At 40.1% G+C, this 22,800-nt stretch overlaps 1 protein-coding gene across 1 annotated transcript in view; it reads left to right on the top strand.

Annotated features, from left to right (window-relative positions):
- Window positions 1-22,800, top strand: part of Btaf1 (B-TFIID TATA-box binding protein associated factor 1) — an 88,859-nt gene that overhangs the window by 5,744 nt on the left and 60,315 nt on the right. Inside the window, exons 2-6 of the mRNA XM_040745067.1 lie at window positions 9,914-10,037; window positions 12,946-13,060; window positions 14,005-14,148; window positions 19,575-19,738; window positions 21,364-21,500. Of these exons, the coding sequence (XP_040601001.1) occupies window positions 9,914-10,037; window positions 12,946-13,060; window positions 14,005-14,148; window positions 19,575-19,738; window positions 21,364-21,500 (684 nt within the window). The remainder of the gene's footprint in view (window positions 1-9,913; window positions 10,038-12,945; window positions 13,061-14,004; window positions 14,149-19,574; window positions 19,739-21,363; window positions 21,501-22,800) is intronic.

Here is a 22,800-nt window from a genome sequence, read left to right as displayed (position 1 = left end):
ACAGGGGAAATAATTACTTATATGGGTCAATACAAGTATGCTATGCCTACTCCTCCTCCCTTACTATCTAATTTTAGCCTTTATAAGATTGACAGGGAGCTGGGCCGTGGTGATGTACTCCTTTACTCCCAGCACTCTGGAGGCAGGTAGATCTCTTGAGTTTGAGGCCATCCTGGTCTATGGGACCAGTTCCAGGACAGTCAGGGCTATCCAGAGAAACACTGTTGCAAAAGAAAAGAAAAGGAAAGAAAAGAAAAGAAAAGAGAGCTTGAGGCAGGCAATGTTGGCTCACACCTGTAATCCCAGCACTCGGGGAGCAGAGACAGGTGGATATCTGTGAGTTAGGGCCCAACCTGGTCTACAGAGTGAGTTCCAGGACAGCAAGACTGTTTGACAGAGAGAAACCCTATCTTGAAGAGAGAGAGGGAGAGGGAGAGGGAGAGGGAGAGGGAGAGGAAGAAGAAGAAGAAGAAGAAGAAGAAGAAGAAGAAGAAAATTGATAGGAAGTATTGTAAATTACATTTTTTTTTTTTGGTTTTTACGAGACAGGGTTCCTCTGTATTGTTTCGGAGGCTATCGGTCCAGCCCGGCCTCGAACTCACAGAGATCCGCCTGTCTCTGCCTCCCGAGTGCTGGGATTAAAGGCGTGCGCCACTACCGCCCGGCTGTAAATTACATTTTTAAAAATATTCCATACTTTAGAAAATTCAGAGACAATCAGGAAAAAGTAGAGGAGGTATTATAGAAGACATTCCATCACACTGTGGTAAACTTCAACCTATTGATTTGGTTTATTTCTCAAAGTACATTTATAAAGTTTGCTAAATTTACTGTGTTGGATATTAAATCTAGAACCTTACAAGGTATGCATGGTAGGCAAGTCTCCTATCACTGTCCAACACTCTCAGCCATGTTTTTGTTTTTGATTGTGGTACCACAACAAAATTTGTCATTTTAACCATTTAAAAAGGTGTAATTTCGTATAATTGTAAGCCATATGTATTTATGCCAAAGAGTCTAGCTTACTATTTTTTCATCTTTAAGATAAAGTCATGAAAGAAACTATAAGTTGTTGGATGGGGGTGGAGTACAGAAAAATAGCTTAAGGGAATAACAGCTTGATTATACCTTTTCACCATCACTCATTAGCCCTATTTATGGAATACTTCTCTGTTCTAGGTACTAGAATTATAATAGAACCAAAGCATTCTCCACCTGTGCTTGCACTAGACTGTGTGGTTTCACATCTGCCTACATGGCGTCTTAAGTTAGTCTGCTTTCTTGTTTAGAAAGAAACATCAACTTGGTTTTATGCTACCCTCAGTGTGAACTGGAAGATATACATTTTAAAACAGTAGAGAACTTCGTGGAAAATAACTTGATATGAGGTACTTGGTGCAGTGTTCAGACCAGCATTTATTTACCCACCCTCTCTCTCTCCCTCCCTCCTACTTTTCTCTCTCCCTCCTTTCCCCCTTTCTTTCCCCAAGACAGTGTTTCTCTGTGTAGTCCTGGAACTCACTTTGTAGATCTGGCTATCCTTGAACTCAGAGATCTGTCTGCCTCTGTCTTGCAAGTGCTAAGATTAAAGGCATGCAACACCACTGCCTGGCTTATTCTCCTTCTTTCTTTCTTTCTTTTTTTTTTCCGAGACAGGGTTTCTCTGTATTGTTTTGGAGGCTGTCTTGGAACTCTCCGCCTACCTCTGCCTCCCAAGTGCTGGGATTAAAGGCGTGTGCCACCAACGCCTGGCTCTCCTTCTTAAACAGCACAGGCAATCATTATGTTAAACTTTATTTAATTACACGTGACAAAAATAACAAAATGGCTAGGAGATGGTGGTGAATGCCCTTGATCCCAGCACTCAGGAGGCAGAGGCAGGAGGATCCCTGAGTTGAAAGCCAGCCTGGTCCACAGAGCTAGTTCCAAGACAGTTAGAGCTATGTATACAGTGGAACCCTATCTCAAAACAAACAAAAAACCAAAAACCTAAAAGCACCCAAATGGGCAAACTTGACTGATTATTGCTTTTTTTTTTTTAAGATTTATTACGTATACAGTATTCTGTCTGCATGTATGTCCACAGGCCAGAAGAGGGCACCAGATTTCATTACAGATGGTTGTGAGCCACCATGTAGTTGCTGGGAATTGAACTCAGGACTTCTGGAAGAGCAGTCAGTGCTGTTAACCTCTGAGCCATCTCTCCAGCGCCTCTTTTTGGTTTTTTGAGACAGGGTTTATCTGTAGCTATGGAGCCTATCCTGGAACTTACTCTGTACATCAGACTGGCCTCCAACTAACAGAGAGCCACCTGCCTCTGCCTCCTGACTGTTGGGATTAAAGGTGTGCGCCACCACCCAGCTCATTGCTTTTTTTTTTTTTTTTAAGATTTATTTTACATGTGTGTCTGTGTTTCTGTTTCTGTCTGTGCAGTGACCGTGAGAACTAGATGAAGGACATCAGATCCCTGGGACTGGAGTTACAGGTGGTTGTGATCTGTCTACTGTGTGGGAGCTTTCATATGGCTGCTGCAACCAAGCCCAGGTCCTCTGCATAAACAGCCAGTGCTCTTAACCACTGAGCAATTTTTCAGCACCATTGTTGGATCACTGCAATTTATGATTATTTATTTTATGTCCCTTTGTGTCCTGAGATAGCCTATAGTCCTGCTAGTCACTCTTAGCTGAGATTACATTACCACTTTTGTGAGCAATTTTGTCAGTTGTCCTTCCCAGTTTTTCAGAGATTAAATTATAAGAATTCTGAAATTTCTTTCTTTTTTCCTTTTTGGGTAGGCATAGAGTAGAAATGTAGGGTTTTTGTTTTGTTTTATTTATTCATTTATTTATTTATCTAGCTATTGCTAGCTGCAGTTGCAATCTGGGGCATGCTATAGTTCAAAATGTACAAGATTTCTGTTTCTTTTTAATAGTTTAACTGTTACAAATTATATTGTCAACATCTAGAGAGGAGAGAGGTTACATTGCAGTACTTTCACAAACATCCATATGCACTTTACCCTTTTAAGGCAATTTTCAGGACTCTTGTTTGAAATCACTTTGGTAAAACAAACATGATTCATGTCTTCAGTATTTTTCTGAATTGAAAACAGACTAGATTTCTTAGCATCAGTAGATTCAAAACCAGTGAATATTGTCAAATATAATTACCTTATTTTAAAAAAGATTTGTTACTCTATATGCCTGAGTGTATGTGTTATTCTCATGTGCAGTGTCCATGGAGGCCAGAAGAGTTTCAGATCCCCTGGGATTGGAGTTATAGATAGTTGTAAGCTACTTAATGTGGGTGTTGAGAACTGAACTTAGGGTCTCTGCAAGAGCAACAAGTACTCTTTAAGCACTGAGCCATCTTTCTAACCTGAAATACCTTAAATCTTATTTAAATTACTCTGTAGTCTCTGCTACCTTCCATTCAACTCTGCGTTTGTTATCTGTTTCTTCCATATGTATATCCTTCTGAGAATTAAGAGAGAGTCTCACTGTCTAACTCTGGCTGATCTACAACTCAGTGTGTAGATGAGGCAGGTCTCAAACTCACAGAGATCTGCTTGCTTCTGCCTCCTTGAGTGCTGGGGTTAAGGGTGTGTACCACCATACCTGGCTAAAGTTTTTTTGTGGTAATCAAGCATGGAAAATACCTGTGATCCTAGTACTCTGGAGACGGAGACAGGATGATCTTAAGTACTAAGCCAACCTGAACTCTTATATAGTGAGACCTTGTCTTAAAAACAGACAATGGGCGCTGGGTCTTGGTGGCATACACCTTTAATCCCAGAACTCAGGAGGCAGAGGCAGGAGGGTCTCTGTGAGTTCGAGGCCATCCTGGTTTACAAAGCGAGTTCCAAGAGAGCCTCCAAAACAATACAGAGAAACCCTGTCTTGAAAAACCAAAATAAATAAATAAAATAAAATAAAATAAAAAAAAAAACAATGGATCTGCTGGGGCACAAGCATGGCAACTCAGGTGGTCTCTTGAGTTCGAGACCAGCCTGTTCTCCAGAACAAGGCCCAGGACAGCCAGGAATCACAGAAAAACCCTGTCTTGAACCATCACCACAACCCCCCCCCCAAATCAGAAAAGACAAACAGTGGGGTTGGAGAGATGCCCAGAGTTAAAACCACTGTATGCTTTTACAGAGGATCTGGGTTGGATTCCTAGTACTCACACATGGTGGATCTCAACTATCTGTAAGCTCCAGTTCCAGGGACCCAACACCCTTTTCTTGCTTCCACTGGCACCAGGCACACACAGGATGGGTAGATGGATACAGGTAAAACACCTATACATGTAAGTTAACAATGTAACAAACATCCCCTCATATGGGGAGGGTCAGGGTTAGGAAGGCAGGAAGGGGGGAGGGAGGAAAAGCGCTGTGTTTCAAACCCTCTCGCCCTTTACTTTCTCTTGTCATCTAACTCCCTCCTCCAGGGCTGTGCCTACCATCCAATAGATACTGACTTACCTCCTCCAGGGCTGTGCCTACCATCCAATAGATGCTGACTTACCTCCTCCAGGGCTGTGCCTACCATCCAATAGATGCTGACTTACCTCCTCCAGGGCTGTGCCTACCATCCAATAGATACTGACTTACCTCAAGTGTTTCCCCCCTCTACCAGTTCACACGGTTCACTGTGGCCTGCCTTGATGAGTTCCTATCTGTCTCCCAGCTGGCTACCCTAGATTAACAGGTCAGTCTGCCCTCTTGTCAGACCTTCTCTGTTCATTCCTTTGTTTTCCTTTTTTTGTTTTTGTTTTTTTTTTTGAGGCAGGGTTTCTCTGTGACTTTGGAGGCTGTCCTGGAACTAGCTCTTGTAGACCAGGCTGGCCTCGAACTCACAGAGATCTGCCTGCCTCTGCCTCCCGAGTGCTGGGATTAAAGGCCAGCGCCACCACCACCCAGCTTGTTTTTCCTTTTTTTTTTTTTTTTGTGGTCTCAAATTTGCTGTCTCAAATGAGGAATGGGAATTCTCAAAAGTTGTTTAATCAATAATACTAGAGAAATATTCTTGTGTGTTTATTTCTTTAGTCAAGAAGGCGATTTTGGTTGCTTCTATGATGAAAGAAGTAATAATAAACAAACCAGAATTGAAGGAGACAATGATCTCAGGGCATTTGACTAATAGTTGAGCAGAGATGTGGCATTGGGATAGACTGCAGAAAGAGGGGAGGGTAAGAAGAGGAACTTTGTGGGATAGATAGGGTCAGCATTGGGTTAGAGAGGTATCAGAGATCCATGGCAACAGAGGACTATCCCTCAGGTCAGTACTTGTCTCTCTACCTTTTCTTTTTTTCCCTAGACAGGATTTTCTATGTAACAGACCAGGCTGGCCTTGAACTCATACACAAATACCTGCCTTTGCCTCCTGATTGCTGCGATTAAAGGCATGTGCCACCACTGTCAGGTGCTTCCACTTTTTTTGAGACAGTGTCTCTTGTCATCATCTCCACCACTGTTCTATAAGCCAGGTTAACTGGCCCGTGAGCTTCCCAGGCAGGATATGTACTGCTACATCTATCTGTTATGGCGCCTCTATCTATCTATCTATCTATCTATCTATCTATCTATCTATCTATCTATCTATCTATCTATCTGTTTATTTTTTATTTATTTATTTATACTCTTTATTCAGTCATGGTGTTTTATGACAGCAATAGAAACAAACTAATACAAAGGTTTATTGGTGAAACCAAGACAATATTTTGGTTATATAGCACAGGTTAAGTTTAAACTCAAGATGATAGTCATGTATTCCCAAGCCCAGTTTATAAGATATTGTTGAAACTGTGGCTGTAGCTCAGTTGTTAGAGCACTTGAATGCATAAAGCCCTGCATTTTATACTAATCCCACTATCCCTTAAACTAGGCATGGTGACACACACCTGTAATACCAACCCTTGGGAGTGGAGGTAGAAAGATCAGGGTTTCATGGCCAGCCTCAGCTGTATCAAGAGTTCAAGGCAAGTCTTAAGCTACATGAGGACCCTATCTACAAAATAAAATAGATTAAAATTTTAGTTTGCTAGGCAGTAGTGGTACACCCCTTTAATCCCAGCATTTAGGAGGCAGAAGCAGGCCAGTCTCTGTGAGTCAGTCCAACCTGGTCTGCAGAGTGAGTTCTTGGACAGCCAGACCTGTCTTGGGGGCAAGGAGGGAGAGAGAGAGAGAGAGGGAGAGAGAAGAGATTGATTTTATAAAGGGAAAAATAATATAACAATATTACTGTGTGGTAGATGAGGGTGAGTCACTGAAAGTTTCAGTATACTTTAAGAAGTTAATCTGGGGAGGGTCTAGGCCCTGCCCTGGATGAAATGGCAGACTATGGACACCCCCATGGAGGGCCTCACCCTCCCTGGGGAAATGAGGGGATAATGGGGAGGTTGGGGGGAGGGCACGGGAGTAGGGGAGGGACCTGGAACTGACTTGGGAAGCAACCTTGTTTCTTATCTAAATTTAAACTGAAAAATAAATAAAAAAAAAGAAGTTAATCTGACAACCAAATCACATTTAGTATGAATTTATATGTACTTAAAAGCAGTTGGAAGTGTGTAGATGAGCTAATTTGGGTACTCTTTTAGTACTGGTTATAAACAAACAATAGTATGTAGTTTCCTAAAAAACTGGAGCCGGGCATTGGTGGCGCATGCCTTTGATTCCAGCACTCGGGAGGCAGAGGCAGGCGGATCTCTGTGAGTTCGAGGCTGGGCTGGACCGACAGCCTTCAAAACAATACAGAGAAACTCTGTCTCGTAAAAACCAAAAAAAAATATAAATAAATAAATAAATAAATAAATAAATAAATAAATACTTGCTGGTCAAAAGTCATAGAAGAGTCAAGAAAATTTGAATTTATAAAAATGCTATTAGAGTTGGATCTTAAAGGTTTAATTGGTGACCTACAAGTGTTTATAATTCAGATTTTCTAGGATTAAATTTCACATTATTAGGTGTATGTATATTTGTGTGAGGTCTAATGACAATCTTTGGCATTTCTATGATAATGAACATTTTATCCCTGATAAGAATACGTTGACTGGTCATTGAGCCCCAGGAACCTACCTGTCTGCCTTCCCAGCAGGATTACAAAGTGTGCACCACAATGCTTGTTTTCTGAAATGTGTGGTCTACATTCTGACTGAGTTGTCTTACCAGCCCCAGGAATATATGTATTTAATATTTAAGCATTTGCTGAAGATGTTTGGCCCTAAAGGAACATATAGAAAATAGAGATCAAGAGATCTTTGCAGTTGGGGGGTGGGGGGCAGTAGGAGAGAGGGGGAACTGGAATTGTAGTGTAAAAAATAAACTAATAAAAGAATGTTAAAGGGGGCTGGAGAGATGGCTCAGGGGTTAAGAGCACTGGCTGCTCTTCCAGAGGACCTGAGTTCAATTCCCAACAACCATATGGTGGCTCAAAACCATCTGTAATGAGATCTGGCTCCCACTTCTGGCCTGCAGGCATACATGCAGACAAAATACTGTAAATACATAAATGAATCTTTAAAAAAATGTTAAAAAAAGAAAGGAGAGAGAGAGAGAGAGAGTGATGGCTTAGGCTTCTTATTGGCTAGCGCTCTCTTAATTATTAATACATTTCCATTAATCTGTGTATCTCCACGTGGTCTTGGCATATCCGTGATGCCTGGGCTTCTTGCTTCCTCAGCAGCTACATGGTGTCTCCTTTACTTTACCTACTACCTTTATCCCTGTTTGGTTTTCTCACCTGGCTAAATCCTGCCTGTCCATTGGTCGAAACAGCTTTATTCATCAACCAATAGTCACAGCATATAGAAGAACATCCCCCATCAGACATGGTAGTGTAGGACTGCTCACCCCCAAGCAGAGAATGGAAAGGAAGAAAGAGACATAGTGTATCACGAATTCTCTTAATAATGGAAGTAGAAACCCAGTGTCAGCTATCGGGGGTCAAGGCTGAAGGTCAGAGAAGCAGATCAGCCAGCCACTAGAGTTCTTACCTCTATCAGTGCTCAGACCAAAGGGGTAATCATCTCCTCAGATTTCATCCTCAGACTGACTGCTCCTCAGAGTGACTGCTGCTCAGACTGCACTGAGCTCCTGTCTCCTCCCATTTTATATTCCTCTCTTCTCCTAGCCATATCACTCATGTCTCCACCTCCTTAGTGCTGGGGTTAAAGGTGTGTGATCCCAAGTGCTGGGATCACTTGTGTGTGAGCTCTGTTTCTCTTTTAGATTCAATCTTGTATAGCCCAGGGTGGCCTTGTGCTAACAGATCCCTCCCTCTGCTTCTGTCTCCTGATTACTAGGATTAAAGGTATGCGCTACCACTGCCTGGCCTCTATGGCTAACTAGTGTGGCTAGTTTTGCACTTGATCTTCAGGCAAGCTTTATTTGTTATAGCATAAATAAAATATCCCCACAACAGAGAGGCAGAGATACCCTTTGAAGACATATCCCCAGTGATCTACTTCCTTCAGCTAGGTATACATCCTGAAAGCTTAAACTACATTTCCAAATAGCACCAAATACTGGGGATCAAACTTCAACACATTCATCTGTGGAGGTATTTTATATTCCACAGAAGGGTAAAGGCAAGTGTTTAGATAGCTGTGGATGAGCAGGAAGAAGAAACACTGTCTATATGTACTGTATATGTTTAAATTAATCTTTGCATTTCTTTTGGGCTTTAACTGTGTTATATTATTTTTCATTTGCCTTTAGCTTTAATTGCTTAAAGGAATTTTCGTGAGCTCTATCTTCCTTATAATACCCTTAAACTATAAAATGTAAACCATGTTTCAGCATTTTGTTCTGAAATAGTTGAACACTTCAATACTATTAATATTGACCCAAGATTTTTGTTGCACCATAGTCAAGTTTTCCATGTTACTTCTGTAAGTGTATTTTCCTTTTCTTTGCAAGATACTGTATTTCCCCCCCCTCTCTCCCTCCCTCCCCCCTCTCTCTTTCTTTCTCTCCCCCTCCCTCCCCTTCCCTTCCCTCCCTCTCTTCCATTTTTCCTCTTTCATTGGTTTATTATTTATTTAGACAAGGTCTCCTTATGCAGCCCTGACTGGTTGGGAAGACTTTCTGTAGACTAGACTGGCCTCAAGCTTACAGTCTGTTTCTGCCTCTGCCTGCCTCCCAACTACTAGGAATTGTACCTGATCATCCTGTTGTTTTCTGTTTACCCTGAATTATAACCAAGCCATATTATTTACTTTGCAAGTTGCATGTTTCTTCTTTTTTTTTTTTCTAATGGCTAGCTCTTTTTAAATTTCATTTATGTATTTTTTGAGATAAGGTCTTCTCTGGAGCCCAGGCTGGACTGGACCTCACTGTATAGTTTTGGTTGGCCTTGAATTTGTGACAGTCTAGCCTTAGCTTTCTAATGCTGGGATTACAGCCTTGAACCACCACCACCACCGTCAGTTTATTACTGGCTCCTCTTCCTTCTTCCTCCTGCCATGATACAGATCATTTAAATTTGTGTGTGTGTGTGTGTGTGTGTGTGTGTGTGTGTGTGTGTGTGTGTGTGTTCAAGACAAGGTTTTGCATAGCTCAGGTTGACCTTGAATTTGCTACATAACTGCGTGTGTAACTCTTGATCTTTCTGCTCCTTCTCAGGTACTGGGCTTATAGGCATATGCTTTGTTCAGAGGGTTTTGCTTTGTTTTTGTTTTTTAAGACAGAGTAGAGTTTCTCTGTATTGTTTTGGAGGCTGTCCTGGAACTTGCTCTGTAGATCAGGCTGGCCTCGAACTCACAGAGATCGGCCTGCCTCTGCCTCCCGAGTACTGAGGCTAAAAGTGTGTGCCACTACCACCTGACTTCAGAGGTGTTTGATATATTTTTTGCCTCAAGTTTATGAGGAAACACATCCAGATTAACTGTTGTAATTTTGCTATTATTATAGACTTGATCGCCTTTTTATCTTACTGGATACCGGCACTACTCCAGTTACAAGAAAAGCTGCTGCACAGCAGCTTGGAGAAGTAGTGAAGCTTCATCCTCATGAACTAAATAATTTGTTATCTAAGGTAAGAACTCAGTGTTTTTTAATGTAATACAAGTATAAAGATTTGTTCATGGGCAGAGAAACAACAGTATAAGTAACTCACCCTAAGTAACCTTGTGTTCTTTGAATTCCATTAAATATCTTCAGCTCTCCAGATAGTTTTTCAAAGTTGCTATTTGTTTGAAAGAAAAAGTATTTAAGTCAATTTGAATTGTTTAAGAGATTTGTTAATATTGAACCTTTTGCTGGTGTAACAAATTTGAATCTGACCCAATTTGGTGATGAACTAAGTTGTTAATCTGGTTTGTTAGTGGTCTAACTTGTTCTTAATGACTAATACTTATATGATAGTTTGTAGTTTTCAAATGGATGAGAGCTAGCTCATGGGCAATGCTTGAATATATGATGCTAGTTAAGCTGCTTGGGATAGGAAATTTCTTATTTGGTGGGTCAGTGTTTCTGTAGTCCTAGTACATGTCTTTTCCTATGTAATGGCTGTATTTTTGTTTAACTGTGGATATGCTGAAATGTACCTATACATTAATATTTGACAAATTTCATGTGTTAAATTCCCTGGCATGCAGAATAAAGCAGTAATACTTTGGTTCTTAGCCTGTTGGGGGTTCACATCAGATTATCCTGCATATCAGATAATTACATTATTCCTAACAGTAGCAAAACTATATTTATGAAGTAGCAACAAAATAATTTTATGGTTGGGGGTTACCACAACATGAGGAACTGTTTTAAAAGGATCAAAGCATTAGGAAGGTTGAGAAGTACCTAGTTAGAGGTCAGGGTGAACACACATGATTGTCTAGACATTGGAAGCCCTAAGATAGTCTAGTGACTGAACTCTAGTTTAACCATCTCTTTTCATTCTTGTTTGTCTCTCCCTGCTTGATGCATAGGGGTCAGAGTTATAAATCCCCTTTCGTATGTATTGTGTGATTGGTACCATGAGGGCTGATAGTATCAGATATTATCTGAATTTCTAACCAATATGTACACGGAGAGACTGATTTTATACCTATAGACCCCACATTCTTAGAATGGAAAAGAATTTATACTAGACATTATTATACTCATCTGTAAGGTGAGTGGAGAGGCATATGTATTTCTTATTACAAGGAATGAAATGGAGAACTGCCCTCCAAGGGAGTATCCCCCTCGCCCTTTTTTGAAACAGGGTTTCTCTGATTGTCCTGGAACTCAGTCTGTAGACTGGGGTGGTCTTGAAGTCACAGAGATCTGCCTGCCTCTGCCTACAGAGTGCTGACATTAAAGGTGTGTGCCACCATTTCCTGGCACAACAATCTAATTTTAAAGTGTTTTTATCACCCCAGAAGGACACCACGTCCCTTTTAGCAGTTGTTCTAGCACACACTCAGTATTTAATCACATACCCGGCTCTAGCAGCCATTAAACTAGCTTTGTAGATTTGCTCTGAATGTTTTATACAAAACAAATTGTGCTGTATGTGATGACATGTTTCATGTAAAATAATGTGTTCAGGGCTGGAGAGATGGCTCAGAGGTTAAGAGCACTGACTGCTCTTCCAAAGGTCCTGAGTTTAATTCCCAGCAGCCACATGGTGGCTCACAACCATCTATGATGAGATCTTGTGCCCTCTTCTGGCCTGCAGGGATACATGCAGGCTAAATACTGTATGCATAATAAATAAATAAATCTTTTAAAAAAATTTAAAAAATGTGTTCATATTGTAATGTGGTGCAAAATGATAGTTAATTCTGTGGATATGAATGGACAGTACTTATACAGAGTACTACATTTTGTCTGTTCCTCAGTCAGTGGACATTTATGTTGTGAAAAATAGTGTCACGAATATTTATGTACATTTTTTTAATTGTATGGAGATGTGTTTCTTTGTTTGTTCCCTCCCCCTTCCCGCCCCCTCCCTTCCTTCTGTTTCTTTTCTTTTTCTTTCTAAACAGGGTTTCTCTGAGTAACAGGTCTGGCTGTCCTGGAACTTGATTTGTAAACTAGTCTGGCCTCACAGAGATCTGCTTGCCTCTGCCTCCTAGATGCTGGCACTAAAGGCATGGGCAACCATGCCAGGCACGACACTTTATTTTCCTCTGTGTCTGTGTGTGTCTGTGTGTGTGTGTGTGTGTGGAGAGAGAGAGAGAGAGAGAGAGAGAGAGAGAGAGAGAGAGAGAGAGAGAGAGAGAGAGAGAGAGAGAGAGAGAGGGAGAGAGGAGAGAGAGATCTGTCTCCCAGTGCTGGGATTATAAATGTTGGTTTATTACTTGGGTTCTAGGGATTATTGAGTTTAGGTCTTCATGCTTGCATAGCTAGGAACTTAACTTATTAACTGAGCTATCTTGCCAGCCCAAATTTCTTTTTTACTGTGTTAAATAGCTATGTTCTTTTGAAAGTGCCTTTGAATACCCCTCCCCTCCTTTATTTTTTTTGAGATAGGGTTTCTCTGTGTAACAGCTCTAGGTGTTCTGGAACTTGCTTTGTAGACCAGGCTGACCTCAGACTGACAGAGAGACACCTGCCTCTGCCTCCCGAGTGCTGGGATTAAAGATGTGTATCATCATGCCTGGTTCCTCTTTCCCCATTTGAAGATGGTAGTGAAGGCAGGAGAAATGGCTCAGTGGGTAAAGGAGGATGTAGCCAAGTCTGCTCACTTGAGTTCAGTTACTGGATCACTGACAGTGAAAGGAGAGAACCAACTTCTGCAAGTTGTCCTCTGACCTCCACACATGCACATATAGTAAATGTAAAAACAAAGTGATAGTAATATTTTTTGTGAATAGTCAAACTTTGTGAGTTAGTTTAATAGTTCTAAGTGTGTTCTATTTGAAGGATCCTAGATTGTAAATTAATAACAAATTAATATTTTTTCTTGTTAACTGGAACAAACTTTTGATGTGTAATTTATTTTATTTTATAATTTTAAGGTATTAATATATTTAAGGAGTGCAAATTGGGATACCCGGATTGCTGCAGGGCAAGCTGTTGAAGCTATAGTGAAGAATGTGCCCGAGTGGAATCCAGTGCCAAGAACTAAGCAAGGTGCCTTTAAAGTGGAAAAGTAGTTTGAAATAAAACATAACTGTAGAATTAACTACAGTGTGAAGTGTGTAGTTTAATCATTTCAATATTGATTTAAAGGCTTAATTTTCAAATTTTCAGGTTCAGCTTTGCTAGGAAAGAATGTTGAATAAGATGATTTTTGCCTCTAAACTTAAAAAAAGAAACTGATGGATAAACAGTATTTTCATAAATATTTCTAAAAATATTTAATCCTATAGGGTACTAAATTTATTACTTCCCTCCAAGGGTGAATATGGTATAAATATATGAAACAATTAATTTTTTGCTATTGTTTGAAAAACCATGTAGTATGATATTTTCTAAACTCCAGGAAAATTTATGTATGGATATTTGGCAAGCTAACTCTTTATGTCCCTCCTCAGTGTAGGGTGTTTGTCTTCTTGTTTGTTGTTTTGATTTTGTGGTCTTGAGGGTTAAACCCAAGGCCTTGTGGATGACAGGCAGGAATTCTACTACTGAGCTATACTGCTATCCAAAATTAGTGTTTTTTGTTGTTCTCTTTGAATATTGTATAGTCATAAAAGATTGTAGTATTATTTGTGATTGTCTATACTGATAATTTAAAGCAAAGCATATGCCTTTGAGACAATGTAAGGTGTTTAATTTAAGCAATTTTATTTTATTTTATTTTTGGTTTTTTGAAACAGTATTTCTCTGTGTGGCCCTGGCTTTCCCAGAAGACCAGGCTGGCCTGGAATTCAACAGAGATCCACTTGCCTCTGCCTCCCAAGTGCTAGAATCAAAGGCATGCGCCATCAACACCTGGACTTAAGTGAACTTTTATTTTGTATTATTCTTTGCTTTTCTTAAATATTAGCCAATACTACAAGTAATGCTATGCCATATTCTTTCATTCTGCACTTTTAATGTGGTCAAATTAATGTTTTTTAATCTTTGTCTAGAACCTACAGAAAGTTCTATGGAAGATTCATCTACTACAGATCGATTAAATTTTGACAGATTTGACATATGCAGATTGTTACAGCATGGTGCATCACTTTTGGGGTCTGCTGGTGCAGAATTTGAAATCCAAGATGAAAAATCAGGTTAGTAATATAGTCCTGGAGAAGCGGAAATTTTGCTTTCAAGCTAATTTATCATTTGGTGTACTGTTTAATATATAAGGAATCATGAAATGTGTATTGACTGAAATTTTAATTTATGGGGGAGATATGGGTAGACAAAGTAACCAACAGTGCTTGTTCTAAAGCTATATTGATCAGAACCAATATAGAATGTAACAATGATTTTACTATTCTGGGAATTTGAAGGTCATTTTATTGTATTATGTTTTGAGTAGTGTTGGATCTTGTACCTGTGTGTAAAGTAAAAAAAACCTGAAACTAAAATTAAAATCAAACCGTAGCTAGGTATCTGGCTCATTAGCTTTAAGCTAACAGAGTATATGGGATACAAAAGTAAATAAATTCCTGAGTGCAGTGGCTCCTACCTCAGCATGGCTGCTCCTTGGGATCATTTGAGTCTAGACTGGAGCACAGGGGACCCTGCCTCAAAAAGCCAAAAAGGGGTGGTCACAGGGAAATAAATGTTTTTCTATTCAAGATTGTGGCCTTGAGTAGAAAAACATCTGATGTTTTTAATGGATTTCTGTAAATAGGTTGTTCCTTCAAATGGGGCAGAGTGTGGTATCACATACCTTTAATCCCATCAGAAGCAGATGAACCTCTGAGTTCCAAGCCAGCCTGAGTTCTAAGCCAGACAAATCGACCCAGCAAGATTTTGGTTTTTAAAGTGATAGGTGAGTCAGGCAGTGGTGGTGCACACCTTTAATCCCAGCACTTGGGAGGCAGAGGCAGGCGGATCTCTGTGAGTTCGAGACTAGCCTGGTCTACAAGAGCTAGTTCCAGAATAGTTTCCAAAGCCACAGAGAAACCCTGTCTTGAAAAGAAACCAAACAACAACAGCAAAAAAAGCGATAGGTGATATCAATATGAATTTTATTCTTTTGGCCACTTATTTATTGTTCGTGTGTATGTAGGGTGAGAGTCATGTGTGCCATGGTGCTCATGTAGAGGTCAGAGGAAGTATTTGGTTCTTGCTCTTCACTGTATCGGTTCTAGGGATTGAACTCAAGTTAACAGGTTTGATAGCAGACACCTTTACCTATGTATCTTATATATGAAAGCTCTGCCTGTATGTATGCCTGCATGCCAGAAAAGGGGATTGGATTCCAGCAATCACCTTTATTGACTTTCCTAGTGCAGCAGCTTCCAGCTTTGATTTCTTTTGCATATTTACCATGAAGTGAGTTGCTGATCCGGTGGTATTCTGTATTCTGTAGCACCTGTATCATTTCATATTCCCAGCAACAGCGAACAGGGATTTCAATTCTTTCATGCTCTAGCCAGAACTTTCTTTTTGGCATGGTAGGGACAGAATTTAGGGCATAGTTTATTCTGCAAGACCTACCAGTGAGTCACACTCCAGCCTTTTTTTTCCTTTTCCCTCTTTGGTTTGAGTGTTGGTTTGTGGGTGTGTGTGCACACATATATGCCTGAGGGCCAGAAGTCAACTTCATGTTCATATTGGTTTTTAAGACAAGGCCTCACTTTCTGCTGGAACTCACTGGTTTGGCTGGGCTGGGTGGCCAGTGAACTCCAGAGTCCCCTGTCTCCACCTTCCCATCACTGGGGTTATATAATTGTGTGCTATCAGGCCAGGGTTCAGGAGGCTTAATATCAGGTGCCATATCTCCAGCCCCCATTTTCAATTTTTTGGTAGTAGTCATCTTAAGGATATGAGAGAGTCCTATTTTATGGCTAAATGATACTCCCTTTTGTGGATGTCATATTTTATTTATCCTTTCCTCCTTGGGTTGTTTCTGGCTGTTAAGAATAAGCTTCAGTCAGGGCTGGGAACGTGGCTTACTGATTTAAAGTGTGTTGTTCTTGTAGAGGATCACACGTCAGGTGATCAAACCACCAATGACTCCAGGGGATCTAGTAGTGCCCCTTCTCTGCTTATTGCCCCCCACATACACATGATTAAAAATAAAAAATATATGTTGAAAAGAATAAGTTAGTATAATTCACTCATTTGCAAGTTTTTGTATGAACATGTTTTCATCTCTCCCAGGAGTAGAAGCTGGGTCACAGTAGCCATGCTTTTCTGGTAGAGAAACTATGAGGTTTTACAAAGTGGCTCCTACATTTTATATTCCAGCTGCAGTGTATGAGAATTCTAATTTCTCCACAGACTTGCCAACAGTTTATCTAACTTTTGATGCTAGCCCCACTAGCAAATATGAATGTTAGGTCTGTGGTTATAATTTGTGCTTTCCAGCTGACTAGTGATATTGAATGTCTTTCATCTTTTCATGTATTTGTTGTCCATTTTTTATCTCTTCTTTGGAAAGCTTCTCGGTAGAAATGCCTATTCAGGGTCTTTGTTCGTTTTAAAATTTGTCCTTTATTATGACTTGGAACCATTCTTTGTATATTCTAGATAAAAGTATCAGATATATTACTTGCATATTTCATTTATTTATTCTGTGGGTTGCCTTTTTGTTTTTTGGACTTTTTTTTCTTTGTTAATGGTGTAGTTGGAGATCCAACCTAAGGCCTTGCACATATTTTGCTAATGCTCTGTCACTGAGTTAAATTATTGCTTTAATTTTCATTTATTTGTTTATTTATGGTTTTTTCTGAGGCATGGTTTCTTTGTGTAGTTTTAGAACCTGTCCTGGAACTAGCTCTATAGATAAACAGGCTGACCTCGAACTTAAAAGGCCCATCTGCCTCTGCCTCTCAAGTGCTTGGATTTAAGGCTTGAGCCACCACCGCTCAGCAAAGGAGTACACAAGTGAATACATACTGCATTCTTTTTTGTTTTTTGTTTTGTTTTTTTCAAGACAGGGTTTCTCTGTATTGTTTTGGAGGCTGGCCTCGAACACACACAGATCCACCTGCTTCTGCCTCCCAAGTGCTGGGATTAAAGGCATGCACCACCATCGCCCGGCTACATACAGCATTCTTTTTTGTTTTTTCAAGACAGAGTTTCTCTGTGTAGCCCTGGGTGTACTCGAACTCACTGTATGTAGACCAGGCTGACCTTGAACTCACGGAGATCCTCATGCCTCTGCTTCCCAAGTGCTAGCATTAACCTGGCAAGGTTTATCTCTAGTAATTCTTTTCTTTCCCTCCCTCCCTCCCTCCCTCCCTCCCTCCCTCCCTCCCTCCCTCCCTCCCTCCCTCCCTCCCTCCCTCCCTCCTCTCTCCCTTCTTCCTTCCTTTGGTTTGATTTTTTTGGTTTTTTGAGGCAGAATTTCTCTGTGTAGCTTTGGAGTCTGTCCTGGACCTTGCTCCATCGACCAGGCTGACCTCAAACTCACAGAGATCTTCCTGCTCTGCCTCTGCCTCTCAAGTGCAGGGATTAAAGCGTGGGAAACCACCACATGGCTGTTTTAATTTTCTTGACGGTGTTCTTTGAAGCATGAAGTATAGTTTTGGTAGGTTCAGTTTATGTGTTTTTCAATTGTTTGTGTGTCTGTGTGTCATATGTGAGAAACTCCAAAGAGTTTACCAGTGAGCATTGTTCTAGGTTTTGTTTTGTTTTTTTTTAAACTTTAACTCTTGCTATTTGTAAGACTGATTAATGTTCTATTTTAGCAAGTGTTTTTGTTTTTTGAGACAGGGTTTCTCTGTTAGCCTAAAACTCAGAGATCCTCCTGCCTCTGCCTCCTCCCAAGTGCTGGGATTGAAGGTATGTAACACTTGACTATTTTAGCAAGTTTTAAAATCAAGAAGCATAAACTTATAGTTTTGTTTTTTTGGATCTGGAGTTACAAGTGATTGTGAGCCACTTGATACTTAGTGCTGAGAATTCTGGAAGAGCAGCAAATATTTCTATCCTGAGCCTACTCTTTAGTTCTACTGTTGGTTTTGTTTAAATTACATTTTACTTACGTGTCTGTGTATGTGTGTGGGTGGGTGTGCAAATGCCACGGTCACTTGTGGAGGTCAGAGAACAGCTTGCAAGAGTTAGTTCTCTTTTTTTCACCATGTGGGTGCCAGGGATCAGATTCAGCTCACCAGACTTTCAACAACCCCTTTACCCACTGAGCCATCTTAGTTGCCCTGAGATAATTAGTGTTTTTGTTTTTTTGAGACAAGGTCTTGCTACAGACATACAGACAAAGGTAACATAAAAATCACAAGAGATCTACTTGCCTCTTCCCTTCTAGTGCTGTTTCTAAGAAAGTATTTTTATATTGAAATAAAAAACAGCTCTTTTAAGACCAATTTTAATTTTTTAAAAAGATTTACTAGGTTTATGTATATGAGTGTTCAGTTGACTTTATGCCAGAAGAAGGCATCAGATCCCACTATAGGTGGTTGTGAGCTATCATGTGGTTGCTAGGAATCGAACTCAGGACCTGTGGGAGAGCAGCAGCGTTCTTAACCATTGAGGCATCTCTCCAGCCCCCAAGTTTTAATTTTTTGAAAAAATTTAATACAGTGCTCTGCCTACACACCAGAAGAGGGAACCAGATCTCATTACAGATGTTTGTGAGCCATCATGTGGTTGCTGGGAATTGAACTCAATACCTCTGTAAGACCAGCCAGTGCTCTTAACCTCTGAGCCATCTTGGTATTGTGGGATCACCCCTACACATCTCTCAAGCCCTCTAAGTTTTGTTGGCAACTTCTTTTTTTTTTTTTTTTTTTTGGTTTTATGAGACAGGGTTTCTCTGTATTATTTTGGAGGCTGTCGGTCCAGCCTGGCCTCGAACTCACAGAGATCCGCCTGCCTCTGCCTCCCGAGTGCTGGGATTAAAGGCGTGCGCCACCACCGACTGGCTGCCCTCTAAGTTTTAATTTTTAAAAAGTTAGTTTATTCAGAGACAGAGTCTAACTGTGTAGCCCTAGCTGGCTTGGAACATAGAGGTCTGCTTTTGTCCTGGACTCTTGAGAGTAAAGGTATGCTTTGCCACACCTGGCTCTTATTTATTAAATTAAAAAGACATATTTTATTATATGTACATGGGTGTTTTACCTGTACACCATATGTGTAACTGCTATCTGAGAAGACCAGAAAGGAGCATTGAATCCCATAGAACCGCGTTTACAACCAGTTATAAACTGCCATGTGGGTACTAAGAATCAAATGTAGGTCCTCTAGAAGAGTAGCCAGTGCTTTTAACCCTGAAACCATCTCTCCAGCTCCTTCAGTTTTTATTTTTGAAATGCCACCTTTTTGGTATAATTCTGTTTTACTGTTTTTCATCGAAGGATTTGATATTTTGCTGGTGACATTCCAAAACTTACCTCAACTCTGTAACCTAGATTGGTCCCCTACTGCTGCCTTAGCTTTCTGAGTGCTGGAATTACAGACTTGCAATTAACCTAGCAAATGTCAGTTTGTGTTATTTAATATAGTGGGAGTCTGATGTGCACATAGGAAAAACTTCCCTAACTGATTTGGAGGGAATGTATTTCTTTTGTGTTTACAGGTGAAGTGGATCCTAAAGAGAGAATAGCACGTCAACGGAAATTATTACAGAAGAAACTTGGACTTAATATGGGAGAAGCCATTGGAATGAGTACTGAAGAACTCTTCAATGATGAAGATTTGGATTACACCCCAGCTTCAGCAGCTCTTGTAAACAAACAATCTGTAGGTAAAACATTGAGTTGTTTGATTGCAAGAAACAGCCCAAAGGATTTACTTCATTTGTTATGCAAGTGGTACAGTGGTGCGTGTCTATAATCCCCTAACTCTGGAGGCAGAAGCCAGCCTGGGTTACATGATGAATTCTAGGCTAGCTTGAGCTATAGGGTAAGACTTGTCGGGGAGATTTTGGTCCTAACGGGTTGTTCTTGCATATTGAAGCCACTTAAGGGAAATTTCTTTAAGGTTTTTGTTGCTATATGCTATAGCTACATTGTCATGTGCCAGTGGTTCCCAGTTCCAAGACCTCAACATAGCACCCATACTAGTAATCCTTTCTGGTGTGGTTACAATTTCAGGTACTTCCTAGGATAGATACAGAAAAGAATTTCTTTTTCTTTGCTGCTCTCCCTGCCCCCGTCCGTGGCTGTGCTGGAATTCGATCTGTAGACCAGGCTGACCTCAAATTCACAGAGATCTGCCTGTCTCCAGAGTGCTGGGATCAAAAGGTTGTCCAACCATTGCCTGGCTTCAGAAATGAATTTTAAAAATAATTTTTGTTAGCCAGGCGTTGTGGCGCATGACTTTTATTCCAGCACTCGGGAGGCAGGGGCAGGCGGATCTCTGAGTTCCAGGCCAGCCTGATCTACAAAGTGAGTTCCAGGACAGCCTCCAAAACAATACAGAGAAGCCCTGTCTTGAAAAACCAAAATAAATAAATACATTGTTATATAAACACAATATATCTTTCTGGTCTGTGTCTCTTGCCTCTCCCACCTATGATACTTCTGCCTCTGCCTCCAAGGTGCTGGGATTCTTCCTATGTTGCTCAGGCCCAAATTTCTGGACTTATCCTCCTGCATCGGCCTCCTGAGTAGACGAGCACTTATTATTTGCTTATTACACACTGAGTAGAAAAAGATCAAAAGGAGCAGGAAGTGGCTGAGATGAAAGGGTCCTGTGGCTAAGCTGATGACAGCACTGGACCAGTTGGCCACTTAAGGCAATAACCCTTTTCCCCACATGATAAGCATTGGTTCCTTTTATTGAGAATTTTATTTTCATAACTTCTGATGGTATTATTATTTTGAAGTTTCAGCTCTTCAGAAACCCCCTCTTTGTTAGGATTATTTGTTTATGCCATACCTGTAGTTCAAAAAAGTTTGAAACAAGACTTAATTTGTTGGGATAATTAAGAAAGATTTTTTCTTGAAAGTTTAAATTAATTATTTTTTGGGATAGGATCTGTTCCTGGTTGTCCTGGAACTCAATAGGTAGACCCTGGCTGCCCTGGAACTCAGTAGGTAGACCAGCCTGACCTCGAACTCAGATATTCCCTCTACTGGGATTAAAGGCCCGCCATTTTTGATTTTGAGACAAGGCCTTACTAGATAGCCCTGGCCTTCTCATCTTCCTCCATCCTCCAAGTGTTGGGATTTTAAGTGTTCCAGCATGCTTGGTTTGAGAGTAAAGTCATGATACAGCCATATAACATAATAGTATAATATCATCAAAAGCAATGTTTAGTCTTTATATATTAAAATTTATATACTTATTTCTTTCCTAAGATTGAAACTGTAGGTATTTGTTTTAATTTCTGACAGTTTAAACTCCTTGTTTTATTCTTTTAGACTCTCCAGGCAGCTGAATTGATAGATTCAGAATTCCGAGCAGGAATGAGTAATAGACAGAGGAACAAAGCTAAAAGAATGGCCAAGTTATTTGCAAAACAGAGATCCAGGGATGCAGTGGAAACCAATGAGAAGAGGTAGTAATCTTTTTGTTTAGTCACTTGAAACAGTAATTGTGCTTGATTTACAAATGAAAATTTCGATGATATTTATTCAGATAATAGTACTGTTTGGATTGTTTACTCAGGGCAGAGTATTTATTGTTACTGGGGAATGAGATTGTTTCTGCAGAAAAATGTATAGGAGTAGAATTTTTGTTTTTATATTTTTTGCTTAGTGATTTTCATCCTCACAGGAAGACTGAAGACCTACAAGGGAAGAGCATTCCAGTCACAGGGAGTTTAAATATCTTTACTATAGGATAGGCAGGATGGCTGAAGTGTACCAAATGGAGAACATTAGAGAATGAATTCAGAGAGCTGATCTGAGGATCACCAGACAAGATGATAGACTTGTTAAGTTAAAGTACTGTCATTGTGTTATCCTCTGTTCTTCAGTTAGGGACTATGCTAAATAGTTGGTGATAATCTAGACTTGCTTGGTTAATCTTTTTGTAGAAAAGAATTCTAAAGTAGAGCAATTGTCTTATTTACTTGAATCAATGAAAGTGTTATCTGTCCTCAAAGGGTAGCTAGTTCAAAACTACATCTTTCAGAAAGTGCTTGTTAAATTATAGATTTGTGGGCCCCTTGTGTCTGTTAAACCAAGCTCTAATGGTATGCAATAAATGTTTGAGTTATGTATCAGTAAATATTACAAGTATTGTAAAATTAGGACTATGTTATAGATGATAATACTTTTGTTCTTTGAATTCAGATGAAGCTAAAAAGGGTTTGCAGTATTTAAGAGTTAAACACAAACAGATGAATAATAAACCTATTTGATAGAAATCTATGCTTGAGTTTTTTTTTTTTAAAGATTTGTTTCATATATTTTATATATGTGAGTGCTTTGGCATGGGCTTTTGAAACCTCAAACCCCACCTACCAGTGGCATACTTCCTCCAACATGGCCCACCTCCAAACCCTTCTCAAATAGTGCCATTCACTGGTTACTAAGCATTCAAATATGTGAGCCTATGGGGCCATTCTTATTCAACCCACCACAGCTGGGGAAACTAGGAAACAGTTGGAAATTTTTGATTGGATGGTCTAGAAGGCCTTCACAGAGATTAGAATAGAGATCTGAAAGAAGGGTGCTGGCTCTTAAGAAACTTTCTAGAAAGAGACATTCCAAATGCAATCATAAAAGCAAATATCTGGAAGTAGAATTATGCAAGTTCTGTGGTGACTTACCAGCGTAGCCTGATAGGAAAGAACAGGGTAAGGTGACGGAGTCTTCAGTCCTTTTTACAATATTAAGATGCAGAGACTGAGC

Source organism: Mesocricetus auratus, unplaced genomic scaffold, assembly GCF_017639785.1.
Source record: "Mesocricetus auratus isolate SY011 unplaced genomic scaffold, BCM_Maur_2.0 Super-Scaffold_4256, whole genome shotgun sequence".
Lineage (NCBI taxonomy): Eukaryota > Metazoa > Chordata > Mammalia > Rodentia > Cricetidae > Mesocricetus > Mesocricetus auratus.
The sequence above is the reverse complement of the archived record's forward strand: the minus strand, read 5'-3'. Positions and strand labels throughout refer to the sequence as shown.